The 24,811-nt window shown below is 41.1% G+C and overlaps 2 protein-coding genes and 1 long non-coding RNA gene across 3 annotated transcripts in view; 1 reads left to right on the top strand and 2 right to left on the bottom strand.

Annotated features, from left to right (window-relative positions):
- Positions 1 to 24,811, top strand: part of LOC136444784 (protein wntless homolog) — an 87,043-nt gene that overhangs the window by 37,631 nt on the left and 24,601 nt on the right. The window lies entirely within an intron of this gene.
- On the bottom strand, positions 12,405 to 24,347 carry LOC136444989 (slit homolog 3 protein-like). The gene is made up of 5 exons (XM_066442820.1): positions 24,261 to 24,347; positions 23,147 to 23,248; positions 22,049 to 22,113; positions 19,523 to 21,647; positions 12,405 to 15,584 (listed from the first exon to the last, which is right to left on the bottom strand). Exons 4-5 carry the CDS (start codon positions 21,628 to 21,630, stop codon positions 13,340 to 13,342), a joined length of 4,353 nt encoding a protein of 1,450 aa, XP_066298917.1. The 5' UTR covers positions 21,631 to 21,647; positions 22,049 to 22,113; positions 23,147 to 23,248; positions 24,261 to 24,347; the 3' UTR covers positions 12,405 to 13,339.
- LOC136444787 (uncharacterized) lies at positions 16,028 to 16,728 on the bottom strand. The gene is made up of 2 exons (XR_010757321.1): positions 16,635 to 16,728; positions 16,028 to 16,095 (listed from the first exon to the last, which is right to left on the bottom strand). It is a non-coding gene; the product is annotated as an uncharacterized lncRNA (long non-coding RNA).

Below are 24,811 nucleotides of genomic sequence, written 5' to 3'. Positions count from 1 at the left end.
GCAGTCTGCAATTTGCAGAAAGTTTATAAAGATCGCAGAAGAAAAATTAGACTTGCAATTTTTCAGAATGAAAATTAATAGAATCAGGCTCGGGATTTCTCAACTACGGTGTAGCAAACTAACGGAGCTGTAAATGAGCTGACATACAACAGTAGACCGCCTCGCACAGACTTCTGGGTTCGACTTGTCTTGGGGGTTTACAGCACTTTCGATAACTTTGGTGACGAATCATGTGAGAAAATCTTAGATTCGTGCATTTTCATCTTAACCTCTCTAATCTCCACGGTCAGGATCCCAGTGTCGGGATAAGTCGGGAAAACCCCAGATGTTTTTAGTGTAAGTATATCGAAGCAAGCATGCAATAAGCCCATTCGCGATTCCTACTATGCATGTAAACAAAACCAGTCTGGGTATAATCTTATGAAAATCTGGACAATGTCAAGACAAGAACTGTTTACAAGGCAGGGGCCTTCACCAAATATCCATGAGAAATCTGAGAGTTGGACTTAAAAATAAACTCACCTTGACAGATCATTAGAAATGATCCTGCTTCGATCCTTGTATAAAGGACTGCAAGGCACAGATATTTCGGTGGACTGACAAGGAAATTTTGTCTGCAAAAGTAAAACAAAGGTGTGTAAGTCTGTCTGCAATTCTATATAATGTCATTGAGTATATCATTCATGGTTTATCAAACTTTATTTAGTAGGATATCTGAGAACATCTTGGTATGCAGTTCTGGGGAAACTTAGAGACATGAAAATGGAAACTTAAGATTCTAGGATCTCCCATAACTAATACACAATATACTATAATTACAATATATTATTTCTGTTTCGACCTTGTCAATTTATACTTTTAAGTATATTCTAAACCTTGAAATATCCTCTCTATCATCCTTGCATGAGTGTCGTAAGAGTAAGATTAGTGGAAATCCTGGAAACTTCCTTTTTGACTTCAGTAAAAAGGCTACTATCAGAAGGTGACTGTGTGCCAACCTCCTTTAATACTGTCACAGTGACTGCGTTCCTTTTTGACATTTCCTCGTCACCATTTTGTCATGTAGGAACCAAACACAGTCGTTACGCATTTTTTTACCTCTCATGGTCAAAAGAAATACATCAGGTATCACGTAGGGTCAGAGAAGAAGTCGATTGACTAACCTTAGCACGAAAAGAAGCTCTTTTCAATTCGCACACTTCTCTGGGAGTCCGCAAACTCCTTAAAGTCTCGGGGAGTCTGTCTTAAGTGTCCTTCACCTCAGCGCTGAGGTGGGTGGACTACCTGAGGTCAATCATAAGCATTAGGTTTAGCGGACACTACAGTCTATTGTCCTATATAGCTACATGCCCACAGGTGATACCTGTGGTAGTTACAAGCTCCGGCCGTCTGAACATAATGAGTTGTTCCTTCAGAATTGCAACAGTACTGCAATACTTTGAAATTTTCCTGCAATCTTTTTTTTTTCCAAACTGGAGGTTTCAGAATGATAATTATGTATTTCATGCCCTGTAGTATAATGTGTGCACTTTACTGTTTGCATGGGTATGTGTTTGTGTCTAGCTGTCAGAGTGTCTGTGTGAGTGTCTACTTAAGTTGGTGTGTATGTCTGGATGCATGTGTGTGTACGTCTGGGTGTGTTTATCCGTGTTTGTCTAACTGTGAATGTCTAATGTAACTATATGCCTGTGTGTGTGAGTGTGTGTGTATGTGTGTTTGCGTGTATGTGTGTGTGTGTGTGTGTATGTGTGTGTGCATCTGTGTGTATGTGGATGTTTGTTTGCTTATTTCTTACAGGTATTTGTGACTCTCTAATAAAAGAACAACAGAAGAAAATATAATTACTGGGAATTTAACACTTTATCCCTGTAGTGGATATCCTGAAAAGCTTCTGAGGTTTTAAACTTATAAAAAAAGCTGATAACAGAAGTTGGCTGACTGTGCCAATCGAGTGCCTTCTGACAGTGTTCCTGTCTGACATTTCCTCGTCACCATTTTGTCAAGACATAACAGAAGGAACAAACATGTTGACAGAAGTACATGTATGTTTGAAAGCTTGAATTCTCCTTCTTATTAACGCCGACGAGTTTCTTAAGAAGACATGGAAATGGTGGCGAGTTCCTGAGACTTTAACCTCAAGTAAAAATGGCTTGTATCAGAAAAAAAGGTGACGGTGTGCCAACCAAGTGCCTTCTGACAGCGTTCCTGTTTGACATTTCCTCGTCGCCATTTTGTTATGTCGTATGAGCCAACCTTTAGATCCGACAATTCTTCCAACTATTCAACTGTCGTGGACAAAAAACACATCAGGTATCATGTAGGGTCTAAGGAAAAGTTGATTGACTAACCTTAGAACAAAAAGAAGTTGTCTTCAGTCCGCAAACTCCTTAAAGTCTTGTAGAGTTTGTGTTAAGTGTGTCCTTCAACTCAGCGCTGAAGTGGTTGGACTACCTGAGGTCAATTATAGATGTTGGGTTCGGTCAACACTGCCTAATGTCTTACATGCCCACAGGTGATACCTGTGGTATACGTGTGCCAGTCGTCTGTACATAATGTGTTTTTTTGTGATGTACAGTGTCAAAACTTTTGTCAGGGCTTACATGTTCCTTGCTTACTGAGAAATGTTTCTTTAAAAGTTAACATGGTTGTCTTGGACGGGATTCTTTATAGTTATACACTGTCAAAGTCCTGCGACCAGGGCTTTAAAATCAGCTGTGTCAAACCTTTTCTTGATTTGTTTTTGCCCATTGGGGTCTGTGGAATGTTTCCTAATTATTGTGTGGATATAAGTGTATCTGTATTAGCGTTTTTACAAAATTTGAAATTCACGGCCTAGTGCCCGTAATACTCAACGAGACCGTGACGTCAGAATCCGACTCGGCCCCAGAATCTATTCTATAGAACACCTTGCCCTTTTGGGCCGAGCTGCGGCAAACTACGCAGGAAGGCATGACGGATGCCCCCCTCCCCACTCTTCGCACGACGAACTCGCGTTGGAGGAAAAACGCTTGGGGCAGAAAATCCGTACACCCGCACAACGTCTTTAATTTGTGACACAAAGGTTCTAAAAAAGGCTCTAGATGGCGTGTTTACAGGAGAGCCGGTTCAAAGAAACTGTTACAATCGATGCGTGTTCTATAGAATAGATTCTGGGGCCGAGTCGGATTCTGACGTCACGGTCTTTGGACTGGTTGAGTATTATGTCACCAGGCCGCGAATTTCAAATTTTGTAAAAACGCTATAGCTAATCTATGATGGACTAGTGTAAAACAAGTCAGAACTGGTCTTAGTGGTATATCTAACATAATGCAGTATGCTTTACGAAATTAAGTTTAGTCTGCCTTTAAAGCACAGTTCCAAAATCACAAATTATGGTAATCAAAGTAGAATGAAACATTACCAGACATATCTCTTAAACGTAATCTGGGTGTGTTTGGGTGTGTGGATGGTGTTCAGCACCAGGGACATGTGTGTTTGGGTGTATGGATGGTATTCAGCACCAGGGACAGGTATGTTTGGATATCTGGATAGTGTTCAGCATCAGGGACAGGTATGTTTTGGTGTATGTATGGCATTCAGCACCAAGGACAAGTGTGTTTACCTGTGTGAGTGGTGTTCAGCACCAAGGAATGGCGTGTGTTTGGGTGTGTGGATTGTGTCAGCACCAGGGGCAGGTGTATGGATGGCATTCAGCACCAAGGATAAGTGTGTTTATCTGTGTGGATGGTGTCAGTACCAAGGAATGGCGTGTTTTGGATGGGTGTTAGATGGTGTTCAGTAACACACCAACTCCACAGGCACTCCTTGAGACCACTTGGCCAACACAGTTGAGTTTCCCTCAGTATTTATCATTTATTAAAACTGTGACACCCGTACATAACATAGGGTAGCAAAGGTGACCAGGTGTCGGCTGCCCACAGAGATACAGAAAATGATACAAACTAAAGCAAACATGAATAAAATCTTGATTCAATCTATAACACTGGTTTACAACGTGAAAATGGCAGACATTTCAGATGTCATTCCAACATCTTTCATCAGTGATTCAAAATTGATATTTTCATTTTTTTTCTTAACGTTTTTTTTGAATCACTGATGAATGATGTTGGATTGGCATCTGAAACGTCTGAGATTTTCATATTGCAGTCTAGTGGTAGAGATTGAATCAAGATTTTATTCTTCAATTTCCTTGATGACTAATATTCACAAACGTATAAAGCAAACACGCTCAGTGTGTTGAGCATATGATGTATAAGTAGTACTTGTGAAACTGCTGTACATTTGCCTTTTTGTTTTTCTGGTACATTGCAAGATGCCAGTCCTTTGTCTCATATTATAAGGAGTTGATTTCACATTACTGTCAGCTATAATTTTATCATCCAAGCAACTTGGCCCTTCACCAGAAATATACATGTAGTTTAAACTAGGTTTTCATAATATAATGACTGTGTAATCTAATTGAAGTATGTAGCCCACTCGGTCAAAGGTTAACCATGATAAACATTGAAGTCGCCAATTCTATACAAAAACATATGTACAACTTATAGTTACATTGAAACTAAGAAGTAAATTTTGATAAATGTTTCAACCATGAATTCTAGTACATATGATATCAAAAAAGTGTACACAGTAAATAGTTCTGTCACCCTAACATGTGTAAGTACTGCTTTGCTAAAAACTATTAAAAACACAAATTATTTGTTACAAATTCCACACAGAAGTTTGTAACACTTTTGCTGTTGCTATACATATGAAGACATAATATACAGGAAAAGGGTTCGATTTTGAAAAGGATTGTTCCTCACCTCTATAGAATAGAGTGGAATATTCTTTCCAGAGTAGAATATAGAATATGGTTATTTGATAATAATATTTCTTGTTGTCTCCGGCAGTAGTTTTAGTTATTCTTACAAGTGTATCCTCATAGTGTCGAAGTTTTTTTTTTTTTTTCTTGAAATATGTTATTTCTATCATCAAAATGACCATGAATAAACTTATAAGTGTTTATCAGATCTCCATGCCACGCAATCCTTTATATAGTGTATGTTAGCTTGAGGACCCTAAACCTGTCCTGGTATGACAATTTCTGAAGCCCGCATACTCTTTTCTTGTTACCCTTTGTAAACTTTTTTCTTTCTCTACCACCATTGAGTGGTAAATATATGGTGCCCCTCACTCTAAATGTGGGTGTATCATTGATTTGTGATAAGAAAACCTCTTTATCTGCAATGGTTAGGTGTCGTCTAATGGTGTTGTGAATCATGAGGCAGCAGGGGTATGTAGGTGTGCTGCTGCTGACTGCTGGGGTTCCTCAGGGGTTCATAGTGGTTTGGACTATCCTGTGATTGGTTATCAACTGGCTCATCATCGTTCTGATACACGTTAACCTGTGGATCAGCTGCAGCATCTTTAGCAGCTGCTGCTATCACCTGGCTGTTCTCATATTGGTGGGACTGTGGGCCTTCTCTAGCTTGTAGATCAGCTCCATTGTCAGAGCACAGGGAGGAAGATGGAACCTCATAACCATTGTTAAAGCTGCCAAGATTTTGCATTTCAAGACTCTGCATGTTGCCTGCACCTTGGTGTGGACCTTCTGATTGGTTGATTTCGCTTATTGTGTTGTACTCTGTATCAACATCATCAGTTGGAACGTTATAGATATGTTGGCTGTCCTCTGTACCGTGATGCAACATTTGACTGTTAATGCCTGCAGGCTGCCTTATCTGGTCACGACCACTGGATGTGCCTGCCGGGTTTGAGTTGCTAGAATTTTGCACAGAATTAGGATCCCTTTCTCTCCTCTTATACATGCACCATACTGTCAAGGCAATAGTGGAAATAATGAACAGTCCAAGAAAAACACACACAGTAGCAACAAGGGGCACAGACAGGACAATGCCACCCCCAGTAGGGCCAGAAATGATTTCTGTTATCGTGGACTGAAAGGCAAAAGGGGGTCTTGAGTCAGTTCTGGCTGTAGACCAGCCTGGGTTACGGTCAGCAGTGGGTGTGTTGCTGTCTGTTGGGGACAGTGTTTGTGCCTTTGGTGTTGACTTTGCTGAATGATGAAAAGTAGAAGAACTGCTGATTGTAGACAGGTTATGAGTAGAGGCAACAATGCGTTTTGTGCTCAAAGTGAAGTAGACTGGTGTGGTCTCTTCGCAGATCAGGTCTTCAGGATTTACATCCCGTAAGTATTGCCCTGTGAGGTTACCAGGTCCAGCACATATTATCTTGCTCTCAAATGGGTAGGACCCGGTCATCCTCTGCTTAAAGGGAGCCATTCTACTGTCACACTGCCAGGGGTTGTTGCTAATGTCGACGGTTAAAATAGAGGCCAGTATGTCATATGCGTTGGCTGCAATGGTGCTGATGCTGTTGTACTCAAGATCTAGAGTGTGAAGCTGTGTTGTGTCATTGAACAGGCCTGCCTCGATACTGCGGATGCTATTCCTGCTAAGGTCAAGCCTCTCTAGCTTACCAAGTCCCACAAATATGTCAGCTGGTAGGTTAGTTAACTGGTTCTGGTAAAGAAGCAACCACTGCAAATTACCAAGTCCCACAAATATGTTAGCTGGTAGGCTAGTTAACTGGTTATGGTCAAGACGCAAGTACTGCAGATTACCAAGTCCCACAAATATGTCAGCTGGTAGGTTAGTTATCTGGTTCTGGTAAAGAGTCAAGGTCCGCAGATTACCAAGTCCCACAAATATGTCAGCTGAGAGACTAGTTATCTGGTTCTGGCTAAGCCACAAGTACTGCAGATTACCAAGTCCCACAAATGTGCCAGCTGGTAGGTTAGTTAACTGGTTCTGGTTAAGCCACAAGGTCCACAGATTACCAAGTCCCACAAATGTGCCAGCTGGTAGGTTAGTTAACTGGTTCTGGTAAAGAGACAAGTACTGCAGATTAACAAGTCCCACAAATATGTCAGCTGGTAGGTCCGTTAACTGGTTCTGGTCAAGATCCAAGTACCGCAGATTACCAAGTCCCACGAATATGTCAGCTGAGAGATTAGTTAACTGGTTATCATCAAGGTTCAGTCGAGTTAGGCTGGTTAAGTTGTGGAATGTTTTGTTATGGATCATGGAGATCTGATTGTAATGAAGTTCTAATCTTGTCAATCTCCTATACCTTGAGAAATCAGACTGACTTAAGTTTGCGATGGTGTTGTTATCCAACCTAAGCCGAGTGATGGTTGCAGGCAGGTCCTGAGGAACACTGGAGAGGCCTTTGTTCCCGCAGTCACACCATGATGAACAGCTGCTGCTGCAGGCTGCGGTCGGTCCAGCTTCCTTCAGGATGATCAGCAGAAGAACCAGCATCCTCCTCGCTTTGGTGGACATGACGGGGTGTAGCCTTCCTAGAACAGAGATTAGATACAGTAGCATGGAAATCATTCTGTGTCGGCAGGATTCAACAGGTCTTAAAAATCTGCTAATCTTCATAAGGCATCATGTCATTTCAACTGGCCTGAACCAACTTTACACTGGCTCAAAATTTCACAACTTTCCACCTTTTTCCGGATGTGTTTCAATTAAGAAAAAAATTCAGGTATTACACCAACTGGCAATCCAGAGAACCAATAGATATTATGCAAATTAAATCCTAACTTGCATGATCAACATCTAATGAAATCAATCGTCACCAAGGATTACTACATGCCAAATATCATGAAATCAATGATTCATCCTTTAGTTTCAATATCTACCTCCACCAGGCCCTCAAAGCAAAGATTTTAATCTTGTGGCTTGTCACTACCGCAGCTGACATATATTATTCATGCAGAACAAAGACAAAAACAAATCCTTAAGACTGATCCTACCTTGATCCTAGAAGGAAGGACTGCAGGGCACAGATTTTTTAGTGGGAAGACGAGGAAACGGTATCTGCAAAAATAAAACATAGGCGTGTAAGTTTAATTTGTCCAATCAAATGTTTGGTTCATACGTCATAACAAAATGGCGATGAGGAAATGTCAGACAGGAACACAGTCAGAACGCACTTGGTTGGCACACAGTCACCTTTTGAAAATATTTTCTTATTTCTTATTTATGAATGAAAAATAATAATAATCATTCATAAATAGGAAATAAGAAAATATTTTCAAAAGCTGACTGTGTGCCAACCAAGTGCGTTCTGACTGTGTTCCTGTTTGACATTTCCTCATCGCCATTTTGTTATGACGTATGAACCAAACATTTGATCGGACAATCGTTCCAACTGTTTTACCTCTCATGGACAAAAATACATGACATATATCAGGTATCATGTAGGATGATAGTCGAGAGTAGAAGTTGATCGACTTACCTCAGTATGAAAGGAGGTTCTACAAACTCCTTTAAGTCTCGGGGAGTCCGTCTTAAGTGTGTCCTTCAACTCAGCGCTGAGCTCTTGAAGTGGTTGGACTACCTGAGGTTAAATATAGACGTCGGGTTCAGCCAACTCTGCCTATTGTCCCACATGCCCACAGGTGATACCTGTGGTAGTTACAAGTTCCAGCCGTCTGAACATAATAAGTTGTTTTTTTGTGCTCTGTTAAGCATCAGGGCTTGAAATCCTTGTAATTTTTTCTAAACCGATATTCAGCTATCGGGTAAACCATTAAATGCAAATCCTGGTTTCATTCATCCATTAGAATTGCGAGAATAATACTTTGAAATTTTCCTGCAATCTTTTTTTTTTGGTGCAAACTGCAGGTGATAGAAATGTTTTTTATGCCCTGTGGTTTGAAGTCAGAAGCCAAATTAGCTATTCAGGGAATATAATTATGGTTTTCATTACTAAGAAAACTTCTGATTTGTGCGTGCATTAATGTGTGCTTGACTGTGCGTGTGTGTGTGTGTGTTCATGTTTGTTTGTTGCTTGTTTCTTACAGGCATTTGTGACTCTTCTAACCAAAGATTATAAATGTAGACGTGGAAATAATGGAAAGCTTCTGCTATTTCAAAATCAAAATAAGCTGATAACAGAAGGTGGCTGAATGTGCCATCCAAGTGCCTTCTGACAGCGTTCCTGTCTGACATTTCCTTGTCGCCATTTTGTTATGACATTACGTTAGGAACCAAACATGTTGACTCAAGTACATGTATGTTTGAAAGCTTGAATTCTCCTTCTTATTAACGCCAACGAGTTTCTTAAGAAGAAATGGAAATGGTGGCGAGTTCCTGAGACTTTAACCTCAAGTAAAAATGGCTTGTATCAGAAAAAAGGTGACTGTGTGCCAACCCAGTGCCTTCTGACAGTGTTCCTGTTTGACATTTCCTTGTCGCCATTTTGTTATGTCGTATGAACCAACCTTTAGATCGGACAATTGTTCCAACTATTAAACTGTCATGGACAAAAATACATAAGGTTTCATGTAGGGGCTGAGAAGAAGCTCATTGACTAACCTTAGCACAAAAAGAAGTTGTCTTCAGTCCGCAAACTCCTTGAAGTCTCGGGGAGTCTTAAGTGTGTCCTTCAACTCAGCGCTGAGGTGGTTGGACTACCTGAGGTCAATTATAGATGTTGGGTTCGGTCAGCACTGCCTTTTGTCTTACATGCCCACAGGTGATACCAGTGGTAGTTACATGTGTCAGCCGGCTGAACATAATGAGTTGTTTGTGATGTAGTGTCAAAACTGCTATCAGGGGTGATACCTTGCAAGTTTGCTTTACTGAGAGACTTTTCTTTATAACATAATATGATATAATATAAGTTCATGTGGTTGTCTTGGACAGGATTTTTTCTACACTGTCAAAACCCTACGACCAAGGCTTCATAATCAGTTGTGTCAAACTTTTTATTGATTTGTTTTTGGACGTTGGGGTCTGTGGTATGTTTCCGGATTATTGTGCAGATAAACAGTTTTAGAAAAACAACAAGTGTAAAACATCAGAAGCTTCTGTGCTTAAGAATGCTTGTTATAGCATGGACCAGTCACCTGGGTTATGTTAGCCTGTTGACGTCACTTCGCCTTGGGGAATGAACTACTGATATTTGTGTGTCACATGATGAGTTCCAGTTTTCTTCTGCTTGAGTTTCAGTGTGTTGGATTCTGTCTAGAAAGCTATTAAAGAACACATTAGTCTAAATTCGCGCTTTTGTTGTTACTGATTGTTACGTGGACCCTTTTGATTCTGAAAAATTGAAAGTAATTGTTCCATTTAATTAAGATAAATGATGATGGATTTATTTACACACATTCTGTGTTCTAAACATTCTATAGTCATGATTGTTATGTGGATACATGTAGCTCTTGTTCTGTGGAAAAATGTGAAGAATTGGTGTCAGATTCGGCCCCCTGGCAGCTTTTTAAAACTGCAGTGGGCCCTTTTGAAGGAAATTTTGTAAGAGGTGAAGTCAACAAAAGATTGATGAATCATTATGTTGTTGTTGTTGTGTTTTTTTTGGCATGAAGGTAGTTTGGGTGATGATTGGCATAATACAATGCTACTTATGCCAAACATCACCCAATATGGTTAATTGATGAAGAAATTGCCCTCTGTGCTGGCCCAATTGGCTCTTCCATTGGCATAGTCTTTTTTGCCTGTGTGTGGATGGTGTTCAGCACCAGGGACAGGTGTGTTTACCTGTGTGTGGATGGTGTTCAGCACCAGGGACAGGTGTGTTTACCTGTGTGTGGATGGTGTTCAGCACCAGGGACAGGTGTGTTTACCTGTGTGTGTGGTGTTCAGCACCAGGGACAGGTGTGTTTACCTGTGTGTGTGGTGTTCAGCACCAGGGACAGGTGTGTTTTTTGCCTGTGTGTGGATGGTGTTCAGCACCAAGGACAGGTGTGTTGACCTGTGTGTGGATGGTGTTCAGCACCAGGGACAGGTGTGTTTACCTGTGTGTGTGGTGTTCAGCACCAGGGACAGGTGTGTTTACCTATGTGTGGATGGTGTTCAGCACCAAGGACAGGTGTGTTTACCTGTGTGTGGATGGTGTTCAGCACCAAGGACAGGTGTTTTTACCTGTGTGTGGATGGTGTTCAGCACCAAGGACATGTGTATTTACCTGTGTGTGGATGGTGTTCAGCACCAAGGACATGTGTGTTTACCTGTGTGTGTGTGGTGTTCAGCACCAAGGACATGTGTGTTTACCTGTGTGTGGATGGTGTTCAGCACCAAGGACATGTGTGTTTACCTGTGTGTGGATGGTGTTCAGCACCAGGGACAGGTGTGTTGACCTGTGTGTGGATGGTGTTCAGCACCAGGGACAGGTGTGTTTACCTGTGTGTGTGTGGTGTTCAGCACCAGGGACAGGTGTGTTTACCTGTGTATGTGGTGTTCAGCACCAGGGACAGGTGTGTTTACCTGTGTGTGGATGGTGTTCAGCACCAAGGACATGTGTGTTTACCTGTGTGTGGATGGTGTTCAGCACCAAGGACAGGTGTTTTTACCTGTGTTTGGATGGTGTTCAGCACCAAGGACATGTGTTTTTACCTGTGTGTGGATGGTGTTCAGCACCAAGGACATGTGTGTTTACCTGTGTGTGGATGGTGTTCAGCACCAGGGACAGGTGTGTTTACCTATGTGTGGATGGTGTTCAGCACCAGGGACAGGCGTGTTTACCTGTGTGTGGATGGTGTTCAGCACCAGGGACAGGTGTGTTTACCTATGTGTGGATGGTGTTCAGCACCAAGGACATGTGTGTTTACCTGTGTGTGGATGGTGTTCAGCACCAAGGACAGATGTATTTATCTGTGTGTAGATGGTGTTCAGTACCTAAGACAGGTGTGTTTGGATGGTGTTCAGCACTAGGTACAGGTGTGTTTACCTGTGTGTGGATGGCATTCAGCACCAGGGCCAGGTAGGTTTGTGTGTTTGCATGGTGTTCAGCCTCACCTATAGAGTGACACACCAGCTTCACAGGCACACAGAGGCTGGAGACCACATGGCCAACACAGTTGAGTTTCCCTCAGTATTTATCATTTATTAAAACTGTGACACCCGTACATAACATAGGGTAGCAAAGGTGACCAGGTGTCCGCTGCCCACAGAGATACAGAAAATAATACAAACTAAAGTAAACATGAATGAAATCTTGTTTTCATCCATACCACTGGATTACTATATTAAAATCTCAAACGTTTCAGATGCCAATTTGACATCATTCATCAATGATTCAAAGGATTTAAATTTCTTTTTTGATTCACCGATGGAGTATGTTAGAATGACATCTGAAACATTTGAGATTTTCATACTGCAATCCAGTGGTATAATAGAGATTAGATTTTATTTAGAAATTAAGATTTTATTATTCAACTTCCTGGGTGATTAATATTAACAAACGTATAAAGCAAACACGCTCAGTAAGTTCAGCATATGATATACAAGTAGCACTTGTTAAACTGCTGTACATTTGCCTTTCTGCTCTTTTGGTGCAGTTTGACATTCCGATGTCTTATATACATGTAAGTTATATCATAAGGAGTTGAATTCAATTGAGTTCTTTTACATTACTTTCAGCTATAATTTTATCAGCCGAACAAGGCCTTTCACCAGAAATATGCATGTAGTTTAAACTAGGTTTTCATATAATATGTTATTCAAGTATATAACGCACTAGGTCAAAAATTACCCATGATAAACATTGAAGTTACCAATTCCATACAAAACTATATGTACAAGTTATAGTCACATCGTAACTAAGAAGTTCAATATGAAAGTGAATCTTTGAATCTTGAATTCTAGTACATATATCAAATGTGTACACAGTAATGTAACTAGTATATAAAGTATACACAGTCCTGTCACCCTAACATGTGATAAGTACTATTAGTTTTCTCAAAACTATGAAAATCACTAAATATTTGTTATGAATTCCACACCAAAGTGTTTGCAATATTTTTGCTTTTGTTATACATACATATACAATGGCAGCTATATATGAGTTGATGAGTTCAAAAGAAAAGGATCCTTTTTAAAAAGGAAAGTTCTTCACCTTGATAGTAGACAGTAGATTAGAATAGAGTAAGGAAGATCTCTTGTTGCCTCTGGCAGTAGTTTCCGTTATCATTACATGCTTAGCCTCACAGTGTCCTAGTTTTGATTATATATTCATAAGTATGCATCAGATCTCCATACAATCTTTTATACACGGATGTAGGTTAGCTTGAGGATCCTAAGCCTGTCCTTGTGAGACAATTCCTTAAGCCTGGGATCTTTTTTCTGACCCCTTGTGAAGTTTTTTTTCTTTCTATAACACCAATTTCCACGAGTGATAACTATATTGTGCCCCTCACTCTAAATGTGGGTGTATTATTGATTTGTTCATTGATACTAAAACCTCTTTATTAGTAATGGTTTTGTGTTCTCTAATGGTGTTGTGAATCATGAGGCAGCAGGGATGTCTAGGTGTGCTGCTGCTGACTGCTGGGGTTCCTCAGGGGTTCATAGTGGTTTGGACTATCAGCACCAGGGGCAGCTGCTGTCTGTGATCGGTTATCAATGGACTCATCATCGTTCTGATACACGTTAGCCTGTGGAACAGCTACAGCATCTTTAGCAGCTGCTATCACCTGACCGTTCTCATATTGGTGGGACTGCGGGCCTTCTCTTTCTTTTGGATCAGCACCATTCTCGGGGCTCAGGGAAAGAGATGGAACCTCGTAACCATCGTTAAAGCTGCCGAGATGCTGCATTTGTCCTGAGGCCGGCTGTGGTCTTTGTGAGGGACTAATGACGTCGTTATACTCTGCCTCGTCTGTCCATGTGTCACCACCGCCGATTGTGCCACCAGCTGCATCTGCTGGTTCACTCTGGGAACCGGCCTGAGGGCTAGTTTGATTCTCAGGGGGAAGGGGAGGGGGCAGAACCAGATAGCCAAAACTGTCAAGACTCCGCATGTTGCCTGCACCTTTGTTTGGACTTTCTGACTGGTTGATTTCGGCGATGGTGTTGTACTCTGTATCAACATCATCAGTTGGAACGTTATAGATATTCTCACTGTCTTCTGTACTGGGATGCAAAGTTTCTGATTGACTGCTTATGTCTGCAAGCTGCCTTATCTGGTCACGACCACTGAATGTGCCTACCGGATTTGAGTTACTAGAATTTTGCACAGAATTAGGATCCCCTTCTCTCCTCTTATTCATGCACCATACTGTCAAGGCAATGGTGGAAATAATGAACAATCCAAGAAAGATGCACAGAGTAGCAAGAACAGGCACAGTCAGGACAATGCCACCCCCAGTAGGGCCAGTGTTGCTTTCTGTCATCGTCGACTGAAAACCAAAAGGGGAGTCAGTACTGACTTTAGACCAGGCAGGGTTGGTGTCAGAAGGGTTTGCTGTCTGGGGTGTTTGGGAAGGTGTTGGAGGCCCTGATGTTGACTTGACAGAGGGACCAAACAGAGGAGAAGTACTGACAGTAGACCAGCCTGGGTTAGAGTCGGCAGTGGGTGTGTTGCTGGGTGTTGGGGACAGTGTTTGTGCCTTTGATGTTGACTTTGCTGACGGATGAAAAGGAGAAGAACTGCTAACTGCAAACAAACTAAGAGTAGAGTAAACAATGCGTTTTGTGCTCAAAGTGGAGTAGACAGCTGTTGTCTCTTCACAGATCAGGTCGTATGGATTTACATCCCGTAAGTATTGCCCTGTAAGGTTACCGGGTCCAGCACATATTATCTGGTTTTCAAATGGGTAGGAGCCGTTCATCCTCTGCTTAAAGGGAGCCATCCTACAATCACACTGCCAGGGGTTGTTGTTAATGTCGACGGTTGAAATAGAGGCCAGTAGGTCATATATGTTTGCTGCAATGGTGCTGATGCTGTTGTACCCAAGATCTAAAATGCGAAGCTTTGTTGTGTCATTGAACATGCCTGCCTCAATACTGTGGATGCTATTCCACCTTAGGTCAAGCCTCTTTAGGTAACCAAGTCCCACAAATAAGTCAGCTGGTAGGTTAGTTAACTGGTTCTGGTAAAGAAGCAAGATCTGTAGATTACCAAGTCCCACAAATATGTCAGCTGGTAGGTTTGTTATCTGGTTGTGGTGAAGATACAAGGTCTCCAGTTCACCAAGCCCCACAAATATGTCAGCTGAGAGACTAGTTAACTGGTTAATGCTAAGCAACAAGGTCTGCAGATTACCAAGTCCCACAAATATGCCAGTTGGTAGGTTTGTTAACTGGTTCTGGTAAAGATACAAGGTCTGCAGATTACCAAGTCCCTCAAATGTGTCAGCTGAGAGACTAGTTAACTGGTTATCTTGAAGATACAACTCCTGCAGATTACCAAGTCCCACAAATATGTCAGCTGAGAGACTAGTTAACTGGTTGGCTCCAATGTCCAGTCGAGTTAGGCTGGTTAAGTTGTTGAATGTCTTGTTTTGGATCACAGAGATCTGATTTTGACCAAGTTCTGATACTGTCAATCTCCCATACCTTGAGAAATCAGACTGACTTAAGGTTGTGATGGCATTGTCCTCCAATGTAAGCATAGTGATGTCTGTAGGCAGGTCCTGGGGAACACTGGTGAGGCCTCTGCTGGTGCAGTCACATTCTGATGAACAGCTGCTGCTGCAGGCTGCGGTCGGTCCAGCTTCCTTCAGGATGATCAGCAGAAGAACCAGCATCCTCCTCGCTTTGTTGCTCATACTGGGATGTAACTTTTCTAGAACAGAGATTAGATTCATTAGCTTAGAAAAATTGTTTGTGTCCGTAGAATTCAACAAGTCTTGAAGAACTTCCTTTCTTAATAAGGCTAGTACATAGTCATTTCAACTGGCCTGAACCAACTTTCCACTGGCCCGAAATTTCACAACTTTTCCGGCTCTCACAGGTTCGATTGATAAAGGAGATCAGAAAGTATTACACTGACTGGCACTCTAGAGAACCAAAAGCTATTAGATCCTTATTTGCACGATCAACATCTGATTAAGTCAAATATCATCAAAGGTACTTACATACCAAAAATAAGGAAAACAAACGATTCATTCTTTTATAAGTTTCTTTATCTATCCTCCACCACCTGGTGAGGCCCTCAATGCATGCACAACAAAGACAGACTTAAGGACAAATCAGTAAGACTGATCCTACCCTGATCCTTCAAGGAAGGACTGCAAGGCACAGATGTTTTAGTGGGCAAGACATTACAAGAAAATGGTATCTGCAAAAATAAAACATAGGTGTGTAAGTTCAAAGAACCATGAAATATATTATTCAATTGACATGTTTTATACAAAATACCGTATCCGGGAACACCTCAGTATTCAGGCTGATTGACTCAGAAACATGAGAAATTCCATGATTATCCATAACTGACATTACATGTATACTGTACAGTACTATACAATCATGTATAATGTCAGTCTTCCTTGTCTTGTTGACACAAGTACATCTTATTTGAGACCTTGAAATATCCTCTCTATTTCCCTTAAGAATAAGTGGAAATCTTTTGAAAGACCCTTATTAAGTTTATAACTTCAGTAAGAAAAGCTAATATGTTGTATGTAACTTCAGTAAGGAAAGATTTTTAGAAGGTGGCTGTGTGCCAACCCAGTGCCTTCTGACAGTGTTCCTCGTCGCCATTTTGTCAGGACGTAGGAGCCAAACATTTGATCGGACAATCTTTCCAACTATGAACTGTCATAGACAGAAAATACGTCAGGTATCATGTAGGGTCAGAGATAAAGTTGATTGACTAACCTTAGCACGTAAAGAAGTTGTCTTCAGTCCGCAAACTCCTTTTGTTTGGAGTTTGTCTTAAGTGTGTCCTTCAACTCAGCGCTGAGGTGGTTGGACTACCTGAGGTTAAATATAGACGTTGGGGTCGGACGACAGTGCCTTTTGTCCTACATGCCCTCAGGTGATACAGGTGGTACGTGTAGTTACATGTCTGAACATAATGAGTTGTTTTTGATACTCTGTAAACCCAATTACCCCTTTCTACACTGATATTCAGCTAATTTTAAGTCGTATCTCTACCGATCCCAACTTTTTCCTGCTAACTACATTTTGCAGGTGATGTCTGTGTGTGTCGGTGGGTGCGTGTGTGTGCAGATATGTATGTGTGTGTGTGTGTGTGTGTGTGCGTGAATGTGTGCATAAATGTATTTGTGTCTGTGGATGTATGTTTGTGTGTGCATGCATGAATATGTGTATTCGTGCCTGTGTGTGTGTGTGTCTTGTGTGTGTGTGTGTGTGCCTGTGTTTTGTGTGTATGTGTATTTTCATGTTTGACTATTTGAATGGTTGTATGTATATGTACCATGTTTGTGTCTGTGTATATTATAGAGAGAGAGATAGATAGATAGATAGATAAATAGATAGATAGATAGATAGATAAAATTTCATCATCGCAAATATTTGATCAGTAATATTTGAGACAGTAATGTTTGTTCCCACCGTTAAAGTTAAGTGCCGTGATCTACTCCATTTTCCCCAAACCGCTATAATTTCCTGCCGCTATATTAAAGTGAGTTACAGTAGATAGATAGATAGAGAAATAGATAATTGATAACAACTTGAAAACTCATTTCCAACCAGTTGCCTTCTTACACTGTCCCTTCCCTGTCAACATTTTGGTATGACGTATGAACCAACACAACTGTATTTTAACCTAACAAAATTAATATTCTTCCTATTATCCAATGAATGTCTTCAGATTAGAAGTGGAAATCCTGGAAAGTTCCACAAATTTTGAAAGCCTGTCTTAACTGTGTTCTTCAACTCAGCGCTGAGCTCAAAAGGTGGTTGGACATGTGTGTATGGGTGTTTTGATGGTGTTCAGCACCAAGGACAGGTTTGTTTGCATGTTTTGATGGTGTTCAGCACCAAGGACAGGTGTGTTTGGGTGTGTGGATGGTGTTCAGCACCAAGGACAGGTATGTTATGATGAATGGATGGCATTCAGGACCAAGGACAGGTGTGTTTGGGTGTGTGGTAGTGTTCAGCACCAAGGACAGGTGTGTTTGGGTGTGTGGTAGTGTTCAGCACCAAGGACAGGTGTGTTTTGGTGTGTGGATGGTGTTTAGTACCAAGGATTAACGTGTTTTGGGTGGGTTGTAGATGGTGTTCAGAAACGCACCAACTCCACAGGCACTCCTCGAGACCACTTGGCCAACACAGTTGAGTTTCCCTCAGTATTTAGGATTTATTGAAAATCTGACAGTACAATACATAGGTCAGCCAGGCAGCAAGGCTAGTGGTGGTTTCCCACAGAGATGCAGCTCAAACAAACATATTCAGTAAGCACAGCATAAGCAAGTTGCACTTGTGAAAGTGCATTGAATTTCCGGTCTCGTGTTACAGTTTTGTCAAAACTTGCAAGGCATCAGTCCTGTGTCCAATATAGGAGCCAATTTCAAAATTTAGTTTTACATTGCTGTAGCCATAATCTATATCAACCAAGCAAATGATCTCACCAGGAATATTACCTTTTTGTAATACTGTACGTTATTTAAGTATGTGATTTAGCTCACTAGTTCAAAAGCTTTCCATCAATACATTGAAGTTACAATTATTAAAAAGTATCCACAGTAATTAAACTAGTCCTGTCACCCTAACATGTGGTGAAATGTTTACTGAAAACTATTAAGAAAACTCTTTCTTTATGTAAATTACACAGTTTGTAACAGCTGCTCTTTTTGGTACATTTCAAAACATCAGTCCTGTGTCTTGGGCAAGACAATTTCTAATGAGTTCTTTACATAACTATCAGCTATGATCATATCAGCCCAGCAAGGCCTTTCACCAGGATTATACAAGTAGTTTCAAACTAGGTTTTCATACAATAATTTAACATTGATTTTATCAATTCCATACAAGACTATATGTACAAGTTACAGTCAAATTGTAACTATGAAGTTAATTTCAACTAAGTAAATATTTCAAGCATGAATTCTAGCACAATTATACAGTAAAAATTATACACACCAACAATGAATGTAACTTGTCCTGTCACCCTAATGAGTGGTATAAGTACTAAGTTTGCTGAAAACTAAACAAGTGTTTGTTATGAATTTAACACCAAAGTTTGTAACATTTTCCCTCTCGTTAGACACCTAATGACAACTATAGTTGATTAATCTTACCGGAAAATAATAGATTTAATATTCTTTAAAGAGTAGAATATGATATAATATAAGTAATCATGAATATATCTATAAGTGTTCATCAGATCTCCATGCCATCTTTTATACACTAGTGTGGGTAGGTTGAGGTTCCTAAGCCTGTCCTCGTAAGACAATTCATTTAGCCTGTGTACCTTTTTGTGGCACATTTAAAAAAAATTCTGTCTCTACTACTGATGTCCACGTGAGTGGTAACTATATGTGTGTGTGTACTATTGATTTGTTCGTTGGTAGGAAAACCTCTTTATCAGCAATTGTTTAGGTCTTGTTTAATGGTGTAAATCATGAGGCAGCAGGGATGTGTAGGTGTGCTGCTGCTGACTGCTGGTGATGACTGCGGGTACATAAAGGTTTGGACTATCAAATTTGTGGGACTGTGGACCTTCTCTTGGTTATGGATGGGCATCCTACTTAGGACCAACCATTGTGTACAGAGAGTAATGGCAATGGTCAGGTGTTGTCTAGTGGTGATGTGAATCATGAGGCAGCAGGGATGTGTAGGTGTGCTGCTGCTGACTGCTGGGGTTCCTCAGGGGTTCATAGTGGTTTGGACTATCAGCACCAGGGGCAGCTGCTGTCTGTAATTGGTTATCAACTGACTCATCATCGTTCTGATACACGATAGCCTGTGGAACAGCTGCAGCATCTTTAGCAGCTGCCGCTATCACCTGGCTGTTCTCATATTTGTGGGACTGTGGACCTTCTTTTGTAGCTTCTATTCCTTCATCGTTCTCATATTCGATGAACTGTGGACCAGCTGCAGCATCTTTAGCAGCTGCTATCACCTGGCTGTTCTCATATTGGTGAGACTGTGGACCTTCTCTTTCTTTTGGATCAACACCCTTCTCGGGGCCTAGGGAAAGAGATGGAACCTCGTAACCATCGTTAAAGCTACTGAGATGCTGCATTTGTCCTGAGGCCGGTTGTGGTCTTTGTGAGGGACTAATGACGTCGTTATACTCTGCCTCGTCTGTCCATGTGTCACGACCACCGCTTGTGCAAGCTGCTGCATCTGCTGATTCACTCTGGGAACCAGCCTGAGGGCCAGTTTGATTCTCAGGGGGAAGGGGAGGGGGCTGAACCAAATAGCCAAAACTGTCAAGACTCTGCATGTCGCCTGCACCTTGGTGTGGACTTTCTGACTGGTTGATTTCGGCTATGGTGTTGTACTCTGTATCAACATCATCAGTTGGAACGTTATAGATATTCTCACTGTCTTCTGTACCGGAATGTGACATTTCGGATTGACTGTTTATGCCTGTGGGCTGGCTTACCTGGTCATGACCACTAGATGTGCCTGCCGGGGTTGAGTTGCTAGAATTCTGCTCAGAATTAGGATCCCTTTTCCTCCTTTTATACATGCACCATACTGTCAAGGCAATGGCGGAAATAATGAACATTCCAAGAAAAACACACAGAGTAGCAAGAACAGGCACAGACAGGACAATGCCACCACCAGTAGGGCCAGAAATGCTTTCTGTCATTGTCGACTGAAAACCAAAAGAGCTTGAGTCAGTTCTGGCTGTAGGCCAGCCTGGGTTACGGTCAGCAGTGGGTGTGTTGCTGGGTGTTGGGGACAGTGTTTGTGCCTTTGATGTTGACTTTGCTGAATGATGAAAAGTAGAAGAACTGCTGATTGTAGACAAGTTAAGAGTAGAGGCAACAATGCGTTTTGTGCTCAAAGTGAAGTAGACTGGTGTTGTCTCTTCACAGATCAGGTCTTCAGGATTTACATCCCGTAAGTATTGCCCTGTGAGGTTACCAGGTCCAGTACATATTATCTGGTTCTCAAATGGGTAGGACCCGTTCATCCTCTGCTTGAAGGGGGCCATTCTGCAGTCACACTGCCAGATGTTGTTGCCAATGTAGACAGTTGGAATAGGAGCCAGTATGTCATATATGTCGGCTGCAATGGTGCTGATGCTGTTGTACCCAAGATCTAGAGTGTGAAGCTGTGTTGTGTCATTGAACATGCCTGCCTCAATACTGCGGATGTCATTCCAGTTGAGGCTAAGCCTCTCTAGGCTACCAAGTCCAGCAAATATGTCAGCTGGTAGGTTAGTTATCTGGTTCTGGTAAAGCCACAATGTCCGCAGTTTACCAAGTCCCTCAAATGTGTCAGCTGAGAGACTAGTTATCTGGTTCTGGTGAAGATCCAACCACTCCAGGTTGCTAATGTCCACAAATATGTCAGCTGGTAGGTTAGTTATCTGGTTTTCATCAAGGTTCAGGTAAGTTAGGCTGATTAAGTTGTTGAATGTCTTGTTATGGATCATGGAGATCTGATTGTCACTAAAATATAAACCTGTCAATCTCCTATACCTTGAGAAATCAGACTGACGTAAGTTTGTGATGGCATTATTATCCAAGTCAAGCACAGTGATGGTTGTAGGCAGGTCCTGAGGAACACTGGTGAGGCCTTTCCTGATGCAGTAACAGTGTGATGAACAGCTGCTGCTGCTGCAGCCACTGCCTGATGAACACCTGCTGCTGCTGCAGGCTGCGGTCAGTCCAGTTTCCTTCAGGACGATCAGCAGAAGAACCAGCATCCTCCTCGCTTTGTTGGACATACTGGGGTGTAGCCTTCCTAGAACAGAGATTAGATACATTAGCATGGAAATCATTCTGTGTTGGCAGGAGTCAACAAGTCTTGAAAAAATTGCTTTCCTGATAGGGCCTGTAAATGGTCATTTCCACTGGCCAAAACCAACTGTCCACTGGCCCGAAATTTAACCTTTTCCGGCTGTGTTTCAATTAAGAAATGAGTTCAGAATTCAGAAGGTATTACACAAACTGGCAATTATGCAAATTAAACCTAATTTGCATGGCCAACATCTTATTGAATAATTCTCACCAACAATATTTACATGCCAAAAGTCATGAAAATCAATGATTCATCCTTCAGTTTGAATATCTATCCTCAACCAGGCCCTCAATGCATGCACAACAAAGACAGACTTAAGGACAAATCAGTAAGACTGATCCTACCTTGATCCTTCAAGGAAGGACTGCAGGGCACAGATGTTTCAGTGGGCAAGACAAGGAAATGGTGTCTGCAAAAATAAACATAGGCGTGTAAGTTCAAAAAACCATGAAGGATATTATTCATGGTTTACACGAAATATATATATACAGGAACACCTCAGTATTCAGGCTGAAAAAGTTTACATGTATGTGAAGAATTCAGAAACATGAAGAATTCCATGATCCTCTGTAACTGACATTACATAATACTCATTCATTCATTCATTCATTCATGTTTATTGCATGTTCATGCCCTTCCGGGCTAAATGCATTATAAGTAATACAATTGTGCATTGTAATAACAGAAAAAAAAATGAAGAAAACTATTCTATGTTCTATCTACTTCTAAAGTTTACACGCTACTTCTCTCTTCTTGAGACATGTGTACACGAATTCACAGAGTTTCTCAATTACAGATTGATTATTCGATGACATCAAGTATGTGAACAGTTTGTCATTTGTTAAGTTTGTATATCTCTGGTCTAGTTGTATTGCGTTAACCAAAGAGATGCGTAAATCTTTGTACAGGGAGCATTCTAGAATAAAATGTACTTCATCTTCTATAGAGTTCTAATTACAGAGTGCACATAGCCTATCGCTAGGAGGAGTCCGGCTGTATCTACCAGTTTCAATATGCAGTGGATGGTCGCTAATTCTTAGCTTAGCCATGGCTCGGCGATGGCTAAGCTAAGAATACATAATACTGTACAGTAGTAACTTAACATGTATAATGTCAATCTTCCTTGTCTTGTTGACACAACTACATCTTATTTGAGACCTCGAATTATCTTCTGTATTTCCCTTAAGAATAAGTGGAAATCTATGGAAAGACCCTTATTATGTTTTAATTTCAGTAAGGAAATATTTTCAGAAGGTGACTGTGCCAACCAAGTGCGTTCTGACTGTGTTCCTGTCAGACATTTCCTTGTCGCCGTGTTGTTATGACGTATGAACCAAATAATTGATCAGACAATCGTTCAACTATTTAACCTTTCATGGCCAAAAATACATGACATATATCAAGTATCATGTAGGATAATAGTCGAGAGGTGATCGACTTACCTCAGTATGAAAGGAGGTTCTACAAACTCCTTAAAGTCTTGGGGAGTCTGTCTTAAGTGTGTCCTTCAACTCAGCGCTGAGCTCTTGAAGTGGTTGGCCTACCTGAGGTTAAATATAGACGTTGGATTTAGCCGACACTGCCTATTGTCCCACATGCCCTCAGGTGATACCTGTGGTAGTTACATGTGCCAACCGTCTGAACATAATGAGTTGTTTTTTATGCTCTGTTAAGTATTGGGGCTTGAAATACATGAACTTAAATTTTTCCTAAACCATGATTCAGCTATCAGGTAAACCATTAATGCAAAATCCTGGTTTCATTCATCCATTAGACTTGCAAGAACAATACTTTGAAATTTTCCTGCAATTTTTTTTTCGTGCAAACTGCAGGTGATAGGTATGTATTTCATGCCCCGTGGTATGAAGTCAGAAGCCAAATTAGTTATTCAGGGAATTTAATGGTTTTCATTACTAAGAAAACTTCTGATTTGTGCGTGCATTAGTGTGTGCTTGACTGTGTGTGTGTGTGTGTGTGTGTTTGTGTGTGCGTGTGTATGTGTGTGTGTGTGTGTGCATGTTTGTTTGTTTTCTTGTTTCTTACAGGCATTTGTGACTCTTCTAACCAAAGATTATAAATGTAGACGTGGAAATCATGGAAAGCTTCTGCTATTTCGAAATCAAAAAAAGCTGATAACAGAAGTTGGCTGTGTGCCAACCCAGTGCCTGAATCAGACACTGTTCCTGTCTGATATTTCCTCGTCGCCATTTTGTCATGACGCAGGAACCAAACATGTTGACACAAGTACATGTACATGTATGTTTGAATCCTTAAATCTCCTTCTTATTAAAGCTGTACAAGTTTCTTAAGAAGAAGTGGAAATGAGACTTTTTGGGACTTAAACCTTGAGTGAGAATCGCTTGTATCAGAAAAAATGTGACTGTGTGCCAACCCAGTGCCTTCTGACACTGTTCCTGTTTGACATTTCCTTGTCGCCATTTTTTTGTGTCGTATGAACCAAACTTTAGATCTGACAATTCTTCCAACTATGAACTGTCATGGACAAAATATACATCAGGTATCATGTAGGGGCTAAGAAAAAGTTGATTGACTAACCTTAGCACAAAAAGAAGTTGTCTTCAGTCCGCAAACTCCTTAAAGTGTTGGGGAGTCTGTCTTAGGTGTGTCCCTCACCTCAGCGCTCATGAGGCGGTTGGACTACCCGAGGTTGAATATAGACGTTGGGTTCGGTGGACACTGTCTATTGTTTTACATGCCCACAGGTGATACCTGTAATGTGGTTGGACTACCTTAGGTCAATCATAAGCATTTAAGGTTAAGCTGATTCTGCCTATCGTCATACATGCCCACAGGTGATACAGGATATACATGTGCCAGCCGTCTGAACATAATGAGTTGTTTGTGATGTACACTGTCAAAACTGCTATCAGGGCTAATACCTTGCTTTACAGAGACACTTTGCTTTAAAAGTTAAGATGGTTGTCTTGGACGGGACTTTTATACACTGTCAAAGCCCAATGACTAGGGCCTCATAATCAGCTTTGTCAAACCCTTTCTTGATTTGTTTCTGCCCGTTCGGGGACTGTGTTATGTTTCCAAATAATTGTGTAGATACACAGTTTTAAAAGAATAAGAACTGTCAGGTT

This window comes from Branchiostoma lanceolatum, chromosome 11, assembly GCF_035083965.1.
Source record: "Branchiostoma lanceolatum isolate klBraLanc5 chromosome 11, klBraLanc5.hap2, whole genome shotgun sequence".
Classification (NCBI taxonomy): Eukaryota; Metazoa; Chordata; class Leptocardii; order Amphioxiformes; family Branchiostomatidae; genus Branchiostoma; species Branchiostoma lanceolatum.
This window is presented reverse-complemented; position numbering and strand designations above follow the sequence as displayed.

What these genes read in the sequence shown, in the direction of transcription:
- LOC136444989 (XM_066442820.1), bottom strand. Translation starts at nt 21,630, where the DNA reads ATGTCCAACAAAGCGAGGAGGATGCTGGTTCTTCTGCTGATCGTCCTG. An exon ending in CATGATTCACATCACCACTA is followed by an intron (nt 15,585 to 19,522) that starts GACAACACCTGA and finishes GTTACATCCCAG; the next exon opens with TATGAGCAACAAAGCGAGGA.